The sequence below is a fragment of the Chaetura pelagica genome, unplaced genomic scaffold (assembly GCF_000747805.2).
Source record: "Chaetura pelagica isolate M959 unplaced genomic scaffold, ChaPel_1.0 scaffold103, whole genome shotgun sequence".
NCBI lineage: Eukaryota > Metazoa > Chordata > Aves > Apodiformes > Apodidae > Chaetura > Chaetura pelagica.
The window spans coordinates 4,157,025-4,167,259 of record NW_009953004.1 but is presented as its reverse complement, the minus strand read 5'-3'; the positions used below and the strand labels follow the sequence as shown (position 1 = coordinate 4,167,259).

Genomic DNA, 10,235 nt, shown 5'->3' with positions numbered 1-10,235 from the left:
AAGAGCAATGCAAAAGCCTTAAAAAGGAAAAATATTCCAGGTGAAGGTTTATCAAGCTGAGTAGCCTTCTAAGCACAAGTTTCCTCCAAGACAGCTCACTCATATATCCCCTCTAGCAGCCAAATTTGATTATTCCTTGGTGGGTACATGACAGAATACTCCCTGTTTGCAATTTAAATAAAGGACTTGGGCTACTTCTAACTGAATTCCTGCTTTACTGTTTTCACATGAGGAAGTTACCACCTGCACAATACTCCTGTCACCTGTATAAGCAACCACATCTCTGCTACCAAGGTACTTTTCTTCTGACCAGATTGCTTCTTTAATACCTCCCCACATAACCTCCACTTTCGTTTAGAAGGTGAAATCCTTTTAAATTCTCCTCCTCCTTCTCTTTGTAGGAGGAATGGGGAGATAAACAGAAACAAGCAGAGCTTTCCATGCACCTGCCACAATTCCTACTAGATGGAAAGGAGGGGAAGGCAGCTGGAATGCAGCACATCACACAGGAGCAGGCCAAGGCTGTTGGGAAGCACTCCCTTTTCCCGGTCACAAGATCAAACTTACAGCTGGAGAAGGTGGGGGGTTGCCCAGCAGGGAGCTTCCAAGCAATTCTCAGTCAGTCTTATCCAGTGCAAAGGAATTTTATGGAGGAACAGCTCCTTCACAGATGCTTGTTTGTTACAGTGCTGTCTTCTCTTCCCTTAAAAGATAACAAGGTGCTCAAAACTCATTGAAAAATATACCCTTTATCTCTTTGCTGTAATATTTTTACTGTACTATTCCTCCCCAAAGAAACTGGCATCCCAATCCAAATCCAAGACCAGCTGTACTGACCCAGTAGATCAAGGTTGTGACACAGGACTTGCCAACATAATGAGAGCTGGGTCGGCTCCACCAGAAGTGACCACAGTAAAGTGCAGACCTTCCCAAGCTGGTTCTCTGTGTTCCATCCCAAACAGGAAAGACACAAGATGTGTTTGTACAATATTGTCCCAAAGAAATGGGAGTGTACTGCTCCTGGGGACCTAGGATCATCCAAGATAACACTGCCATAAATAGACCTAAAAGCTGGGAACTGCTGCCCTTCAGGGATCTTGGCACACAACAGACACACTCAGCACTGACTGAAAGCACCAAACCCCTGACTGCCACAGATCCTGGCAAAATCCTGGTGCAGACTGAGCCAGACTGGGAGAGGACAGGAGAGGCGGCAAAATTAACCAGCTGGAAACCTCCTCAGGGATACACTATACTGAAGTGTAGAAGTCCTGCTAACAGAATTTTTTGTGATATGCTGTGAATAATTAAAGCTCTTCTGTGCCCACCTCTGGACTAAAACACAGTTTGCCAATTTAAACAGTTCTAAGGAGTTAGGAACAGAAAGTAAAGTATTAGTTATTACTTTTGTGTAAGTTTAGAAGGCATGAAACCCCTGTCACAGGATTGGAAAAGGACAGTAAGACAACGTGAGTGTCCTGTAAAGGAAGCCTTAGGCTTCTGTCAAGTGAAGAATGAACTGGGAACAGAGACTCATAACAAATTGCATGTTACACCTTTATCTCTTATCTACTACTGTGATATCCTACAAGTACTAACACCTGGAAAACACAGGGCCTTATCTTTCATGGGAGAAAACGGCTTTTCCTCTCTTGAAGAGGCTGCAGCAAAGTTCCCAGTAACAATTTAAATGTTTTTCTGAGAAATGTATGACATTCATAAGCTGCAGGTTGAAAAGGGGAAGAAATGCAACCTCTACATTCACATGGCAAAATGCAATCATCAGGTTACTGCACATCCCATGTAAGGTCGCACCACTCTCCCAGTTTTCCCAGTAGTACAGAAGAGACTCCTGCATTTTTTACATACATTCCAGACATACTCACCAGCATTGACTCTGGCAATGCCTGTCAGAATCTCAGAAATCCAGTTGATCAAGAACTGAGGCCGGAGTTCTGAAGAGTCAGGACATTCCTTCAGCTCCATAAACATCTTCTCTATTAGGATCTGGGTAAAACTTCTGGACAGAAGGCTTGTCAGGAGAGGCTGCCAAAAGCAGTAAAATGTCTGAGGAATTTTGAACTGCCAGACCTCTCTATTTGCTGCAGGAAGAGAAAATAAAATAAAAATAATAATAATAAAAACGATAAGTCAATAATCACTGGTTTGTTATTTTTTTGTGAACCACGGGTGTGACACTTGTTTCAAACTAAAGCAGTTTGTTCTGAGATCACTGGTTCCATGGTATTTCCTGGGATTCTCACTGAACCTGGAACTATTCTCTTCTTACGTTAGGGAAGCAAAATAAGCAGCAAATTGATACTTTATGCAACAGCTCAATTAAACTAAAAAATACAATGCCTGATCTAATCACATGGTAAATGTGATCAACCACAGGAAAAATCACCAGTTTTGCTAATCTCTTCCCATTTTCAGCTTATTAGTATTATAATGAAGAGCTATTCTATCTATGTACTGCAAAGAGAAGACACATTGAGCAAAGAAACACAGAATCAAAAAGCTCCTAAATTTTTACTCCTATAATACAGTCACAGAAATGTGAGGATCTTTCTTGGAAAGATCTTTTTCTGGTGTTTCCAAGAGATCCAAGGGAAACAGACAAATCATTAATTTTCTAGGTAATTCTCTAGCAGAAAACTGATGTGACTCCACATGTATGGGCATCAACACAGAGTAACTGGTGAATGAGGCTCAAAAGAACAAACATTTAGATTTGCTTCAAATCTTCAGTGCAGAGAAGAAACTAGTGGAAGTTCATGAAATCAGTAACTTGCAGATTAGAGCAGAGATACAAGATTTGAAAGACATTTTGGCCAGGTAGCATTCAGTGCTGAAGAGCTAGCCTTGCATGGTAAGAAATTTATAAAAGAGCAATAGCTAACTCTGGCCAAAAAGAGGTCTGAAGAACAGGTCAAAGATATCTAGGGACCCAGATATATAAAAAAACATGCAGGGAATTACAGATTTCAATGTGAGGGAAAAAAGAACAGACTTGCATGTAACTAGCTGCGCACTGCGCACTAGCTGCGCACTTTTTACTTCCGTGGTGCCCAAAACACTAACCTTCATACTTGATATTTAGCATCTTCAGACAATCCATTTTTGGGATAAGAAAGCCATCACTGAGAAGAGCTTCAGCCACTGTCTCCCTAGAGCAATCAGAGAGTCTTATTAATGCCTCTTGCTCCTCCACAAAACATCACTGGCATCAGTTCTGAAATAAGTTTGAGATGATCTTTAAGGTCCCTCCTAACCCAAACTGTTCTGTGAGTCTATGAAAACTGCTCTCTGAAGACTGAGGACACAACGCAGACAAATGCCACTGTGAAGTCTCTCTGCAGCAGCCTCATGACCAAAGGGTTTGGCAGTTTTGCAAGCTGTGAATGGAGAAACATTCCCCACCCCCGGCTGGTGTGAAGGGGGCATTTCCCTGCATAGCAGAGCAGCTATTGTCATCAAGTTGCCTGATCATTAAGAGTCACTCAGGAAGTCATGAAACAGTTAACAGAAACAAAATCCACAGACAGGAAAAAATACATTTGTACAGTCACAGAAACCAGCTTCTTCCTCTCTGTTTTGTCTTATTTGAAGCCTGTGCTAAAGGGAACCATCAAAAAGCCTTCTTCAATGTAGCACAATGCAGCAAAATTCTGATGAAAGCATTACTGCCAAATTTGATTACTTCAGAAATGACAGATATCCTAGAGATACACCCCATCAGACTTTTTTGTTGGAGCAAAGGATCAGTGTTTTTTGACAGACTCTTGCCCCATCTTTGAAGTTTCTTTAGGCCACATGTTGAATCTGAACCCTCATCTAGGTCACCATGCTGGAATTCCAAACAAAGCCATCAGAAAACTGACAGAGAAAGATGGAAATGAAACCAGGCTCGTAAGAAGTTCTAGAACTCTCTCAGAGAGAGGACAAACTTTAAAAACTGCTTTAATTTTGGAAGCAGCATCCAATTCATTTTGGATTTTGGAGCACACCAATTCATTGCTGCCCTGTGATCCATCCTATCATATACACCTGAAGAGGGTTATAAAGACATTTCTATCATACCATCATTCTACCTTCTAAAGAAACGATTGCAAAGCAGTGAAATTCCCAACTTATTGTGCAGGAATAAAATGTTTCACTTATAATCTACAGCTATTCTAAAATATTTCTACATATAGGTCTTTTTGGAAGATAGGAAAATTTTAATTGACTTACCAAGATATAAGAACACAAGACTACACATTGCAATAACAACACTGAAACATCTTAACTACCCATTCCCAACAAACAGCTTTTCAGAAGAAAAATTAACAGGGGAACTTTTGGACTAATAAAAGCTGTTTAACAGAGCTTGATAACTTGATAAGAGCTTGCTAAGATTTCCTCCAAGCTAGAGGTAGTGCTGCAGGCAGGATAGTTACTTTTCAAATCTTCTCAGAGATGTTGAGGATATCAACCAATTGCTGTCTCCACGATCAGCTGAGTAACACAGTGTCTACAGGCTCAGCTCAACACTGTCTCTTTCACTTCAGGTCCTTCTCAGAGATGTACCTGTTCTCTTGCATCAGGTCTTTGATCTGAGCCAAAATCCAGTCCACTTCTGAGGAAGAATCAGACCATACTTCTTGAGACTTTGAGACAGACTGCAGAGTCTGCAAAACCTGAGTGAAGGAAAAATCCAAGCATTAACAGAAAACACGTTCCAATGGTGAAGAGAAAGACATGGCTATGAATAGAAGATGGACACACAGGCCATCTGTACTGCAGCAGAACTTTAAAAAACTCACAGAAGTTCCCCTTCCCAAGGGTATATCAGAAATTAATAAAAGCCATGCCATACTTGGAAAAGACCTAAATTAAAAAGGCAGCAGCACCAAGGAGTCACAGCCACTGGGCCACTGCAAGAATATACAAGGGCTGATAGAAAACATGGACTAATGACTTCCAAATGACAGGCCTCAACTTCCAGAGATACCAGGATGAATGAAAACAAACTGAGCTCTATCCACCTGGACAAGGAAGATCTGGGATATCCAACAGTACATCTCTCATTTAGAAACATGAGCAAAGTGCTGGCTTTAGGAGCCACCACAGCTCAAATTGCTTGTTCTCTGCAGTGAAGCCAGGTATGACAACACCAGGAGGGAGCTCTAAACAAGGACCTAACCAAGCCTCTCTCCACACATGCAGCAGTCACAGGTCCCCTCTGGGCTACATGCTAGACAGCAGCACTGGGGACACTGGTGTACTGCCAGCTCTGCAGCACTGACACAAACGTCAGTTCTCTATCACCAGCACTTCTGCATAGATTCTAACTGTGTGAATCTGCAGCAGTAAGAAGAAGGGACCCCTGCAGTTCCAGGAAATAAACTCCTGGCACAGCAACTTAGTTGTGCCAGCACTCAAGTATTTCCACTGAGGCGTGGCCAACAACACCAGCTCTTCAGTTTGGGCAAGAATGAAGAGGACAGGAGCTGGACTCGATGATCCTGATGGTTCCCTTCCAACTCAGCATATTCTATGATTCTATGAAGACTTTATTGCCCCAACCAGGAAATTGGAAGAACCAAAAGTGCTGATGATCACTTACCTGAAACTGCTCATTCTTGTAGGACATCAGCACATCTCTGACTTTTTCTAGAAATAAACGTAAATACATAGTTTAAACAGGGGAAGGAAATTGTGTATCTGGCCAAGCTGCCTAGTTCTGCTGAACATAACACTCAAGGAAGACATCAGTCAAATGAAGTAATAAATTCTAATTCAGACAGTACTCAAGACCCCCACTGCTCCCAGAATTTTTCAGCAACTTAAATTTTATCAAGTGGTGTTGAACCAGAGTTCAGTATTTTGTCCTTAAAAGTGGCCAAAGATAGGCAAGTTGGATAAATCCAGACAGCTCAACAACAAAAAAAATATCCCATAATAGATCTGTTTAGGAAGAAATTGTTCCCATATCCAGTTCATGTTCTGATCATATTTGTATTCCTTATACTTGCATTTTAAATCTATTGCAACATCACTGTATCTATTCCCAAATCAACCATTTCCTTATTGGACTTCATTAAACTTCAATTTACCACCTATGTGAAGTGTCCTTTCTATATCTGTGGCCCCATTTCACTGCACATGAAACAGCACCATCTTTCAAAATACCTCACCAGTTAGGTGTCACTGTCACCTGCTATCAGGGTGCCCACCACCAGTATCTCCTACATGAAACTCCAGATGCTTTTGACCTGTACAGCTGACTTAACATTGCAAGTCCATTGCTCTGAATATATCAATGACAGGATCTACTGTTTCATTCTGTAGTTCTCTCTTTTGGCATCGGGGGGTGGGGTGTTTTTTTTTTCGTTTAGAGAAGCCAGAAAAAGGAGGAAATAGCATCTTACCCAACATCAAGTCAGACAGAAGCCCAGACATACACTGACAAGAAAAGGGTTAAGTGCTGCTGCATCCAAAAGTTTAGTCCCCAGGTTAGGATTGCTCTAATCAATTCTGCACTAAACTCAAAGTGCACAATAAATTAGCTAACATTTTCTGCATGACAGCTACTCTATCTGAGTCTGTTATAAAGGAATCTAGAAAAGACTTTGCAACAAATCCATTGACCCTAAAGCCAAAAAGATTGTTACAGTCACTTGGTATAACCTAGGGAGCAACAATGGTCACTAGCATTTCTGCACGTCTGCAACAGATGAGCTGCTGCCATCTGTTGGGTGAGCTACTCCTCATAAGCATGCCATGTTTTGTCAGAAAAAAATGACTACTTGGTTTTAGTGTTTGAGATACTGTTTGTTACCTCACATGCCTCAAACTCGCAGACAGTCTAATCTCAACTCCTGCTTCCTCCAGTAAGTCATTCAAACTAGAAACTTACTTTGAGAAAAGCTGATTTGGGGTTTAAACGCTTCTGGTGGTGGAAAAGCAGCCACTGGAACAGTTTACCAAAGTCTTCCTGCTGTTTTGTACTTTGTATCTTTGACGATGTCCAGGTTGAGATACCTGTGATTTTTTTGGTTTTATATGCTATCGTCAGGACTACAAGATGACACTTTTAAACTGCTTTCTCTAGCATGGGACACACCTAATTCTTGTATCTGCCACGGTTCTAAGGACACCTACCATGGAATTCCTTGTGTTTCTGACAGGTCTCATGCTGTGGGGTTTGAATCTCCCATGCACCATTATCCAGCTCTGCATTTGCTTCCATCCCTTCCTGCTCCTCTTCCTCATCTTCATCCTGACTTTCTTCACACAAGTTATTCCCCAGCTGACGGCTCCAATACGTCTTCCGTAGCCAGTCCAGCACAACGTCACACCCTAAGGGAGAACACAAAACACTCAGTGAGGTTTTCTTTGTTACTGAAAATCATACAGGTGGCACATTGCGAACTTGCACTGTGAGAAGAAATACTGTTAACAAGTTGCAAACCCCACAATCACGTACAACCCCATTAATGAAAAGGTGAACAAGTTGTTTTTTCAAAAAAATCAGGCAACAAAGCCCCCTACAACCCAGTATTACAGGCCTGGTTAACACCCACCATCTTTTTGGCAACAAAAAAGATTGGACACTGCTATAGCTCAAGCTAGGCCAAATTTAAGCAGAAACTAAGTCCCAGCACTAGTGCTCCAATGAGAAAATGAGCCAGTTCTTCAGTATCACAGGGATCAACATAGTGCCTGTAGCAATAACTTTTTTTGTGTACAGACTACACCAGGCATATGTTAGATAGAACGGAAGGAAAACCCTTTTCTCCCATCACTATTTCACTATCCAACACAATCTAAGGACTCCAGTGAAAGTTATTTAACTGGCACATCAGTACTTAACCCAGACTTGTGAGGAATCCCTTCCAACATCATGACCTGGTCACTCATTCAGGCTTGCAATACCTACTGCATTTCTTCCTAAACAGGATTCTTTTTTAAGAGTCTTGGTACCTCTAAACCACCAGGAAGAGCATTTACCTCTCTCCCAAGATGAACTTCCTGTGCTATAAAGAAGAAAGATGGTTGAACTATTGTTGCCAGTACTTTTTCCAGGGGAAGGAGAAAGTCTCTGAACACCTGCCCTGTGATGCACCATAGCCTGGAGTCACCAGAGCACCCCTAGGACCATAGACCTCCCTGCCAGGACAAGCCCACTGCCTGCCCTGCAGCACCCAAAAATGGTGGGGAGGGGGTGCTCCCCCCAGGGCCCAGGGAACTCACCCTTGCGGCACAGGGCCAGCTGTGGCAGCTTCCCATGGGTCAGCTCATGCCGGAGATCCACCACCCAGATGGGGATGTCCACCTGGAAGAACGGCCATGGGTGTTACCCACAGTCCCCACTGTGTGACCCCACAACTGCCTGCAGCCCTGCCAGGCTGCAGAGAACCTCCTCACCTGAGTGGGAACAGCCTTTTCCAGGCTGGTCCTGCACCACAGCCCCCCAGCTTCCCACTACAAGGGTGGGCTGAGATTCCCCTCCTCTCTGATGCCACTGCTCCTGTGGCCTAGGATCCATACAAACTTGGGAATTTACAGGTGAAATTCTTACATATTACTTGCACCAACAGATGTCATTTTAGACAGAGGTGCTATGTGTAATATAGTGAAATACTGCAAAGCAATTATTCTGGATGACAGATCAAAGACACATATCATATAAAATACCCAAATCATACACACTTTAAGTAGCATGGAATTTTTTGCGACTTTCCTAAGGACAACTAACTACGCAAGACCTTTATTTTTAAGCTTGACCAGCTTTAAAAGGTGAGAAAGCAACACATTTCTTAAAAGTCAAGCCAAAAAAAAATGAATTCACCATTCTCACAGATGGGCCCCAAACAAAGCTGCATATGTAGGAGAGTCTCAAATACTGCCTATTATTTACTGTCAAAACTTGCGGTTTGGACCCCGATGCTCAGTGAAGCTGGCAATAAAAGGACTCCAGTTAGTCCTGCTACTACAATTACACCATGAACATCCCCTCCTCCACACACAAGCTCATCACAAGCTAGAGACACAAGAACAAAATGCCTGCAAATGGGATTAAGTGCTTTTATGTATAACATTGCTTGTCAAAGACCAGAATTTATAAATGACAGATTTAGCTTTTTTCCTGTATCTCTGTAGTGAAGAAACAAAAATGTGTGGTGTATATGTCAAGTGGGACTTTTGCTCACACATAATTAAAAAACACTTTAATCATCAGCAGCCTTTGTTACTCCCAATCTGACTTTAAAGAATAAAGTTTTAGATGTAGTTACATCAGGCTTCTTCAAAGCTTTGCAGTAGGAAAGAACTAGTATGTCTATCCATTATTTTGATTACAAAATAATGACCCCCCAGAACACCCAGTATTCTTGATAGGCAATGAATATGCTCTCTATACATACATCAATTAATATTTACCTCTCTGGCTAATTGTCTCAGAGGAATGCTGACCATTTTCTGTTTCCTTTCTGTGATCAAGTTGACAAACCTGGGTGCAGTTTATAGAAAAGACAAACAACCATCAAGACCTGCATAGAAACTTGGAACCCCAGAAACAAATTCCCCCATGTGCTGTACAACACAGAAGGCCCAGAGACGCAAATGAAATCAGACTGCTGAATACCACTCTGCATCCAGGTCTCCCCCTCTCACAGCACACAGGCCTTCAGTGCCTACCTTACAAGAGCCAGCCCATAAGAGAGGATGAGCTCATGTGACTTTAATCTGCCAGATGAATCCAGGACCTTGCAACGAATCAGTTCAGCAGTGCAATCCACTGCAAGAGGCATTTTGGGACCATACCTAGAGGTTAAAGAAAAACAGCTGAACAGTCTCACAAAAGTACATTCTTTTTGCAGAAAGCCTGGTTTTCTGGCTACGTTTTGGGCCTCTCTGGTACACAACAGCCACAGAAAAGGCATGCAGAAAGACAGCACCAAAGGCTCCTTCCAGAAGGCTTTTTGTTGGAACAGAGGCAAGTGTGTTCTCACTGCTAAGCACATACACAAGGCAAGATGCCATACCTGGAGTGCTCTTGTGTATGGATGCAGCAGAATAATCACAGAAATCATAGAAAGGTCTGGGCTGAAAGGGACCTTAAAGATCATCTAGATCCAACCCTCCTGCGCAGGCAGGGTCATCTCCCACTAGCCCAGGTTGCTCAGCGCCCCAACCAACCCGGCCTGGGGCCTTGGATGTGCTCGCTGCAGACTCTGCCTTGAAAA

The 10,235-nt window shown here is 42.5% G+C and overlaps 2 protein-coding genes across 2 annotated transcripts in view; both read right to left on the bottom strand.

Annotated features, from left to right (window-relative positions):
• Positions 1 to 10,032, bottom strand: part of LOC104387849 (ribosomal biogenesis protein LAS1L-like) — a 13,486-nt gene extending 3,454 nt beyond the window's left edge. The window contains exons 1-10 of the mRNA XM_009996643.1: positions 10,016 to 10,032; positions 9,688 to 9,813; positions 9,430 to 9,499; positions 8,242 to 8,323; positions 7,150 to 7,347; positions 5,612 to 5,658; positions 4,573 to 4,682; positions 3,085 to 3,170; positions 1,866 to 2,102; positions 568 to 703 (exon numbers count right to left, since the gene is read on the bottom strand). Coding sequence (XP_009994945.1) covers positions 568 to 703; positions 1,866 to 2,102; positions 3,085 to 3,170; positions 4,573 to 4,682; positions 5,612 to 5,658; positions 7,150 to 7,347; positions 8,242 to 8,323; positions 9,430 to 9,499; positions 9,688 to 9,813; positions 10,016 to 10,032 — 1,109 coding nt within the window. The remainder of the gene's footprint in view (positions 1 to 567; positions 704 to 1,865; positions 2,103 to 3,084; positions 3,171 to 4,572; positions 4,683 to 5,611; positions 5,659 to 7,149; positions 7,348 to 8,241; positions 8,324 to 9,429; positions 9,500 to 9,687; positions 9,814 to 10,015) is intronic.
• Positions 10,033 to 10,107: 75 nt separating this feature from the next.
• LOC104387848 (ribosomal biogenesis protein LAS1L-like) overlaps positions 10,108 to 10,235 on the bottom strand; it is a 5,852-nt gene continuing 5,724 nt past the window's right edge. Inside the window, exon 5 of the mRNA XM_009996641.1 lies at positions 10,108 to 10,227. Coding sequence (XP_009994943.1) covers positions 10,108 to 10,227 — 120 coding nt within the window. The remainder of the gene's footprint in view (positions 10,228 to 10,235) is intronic.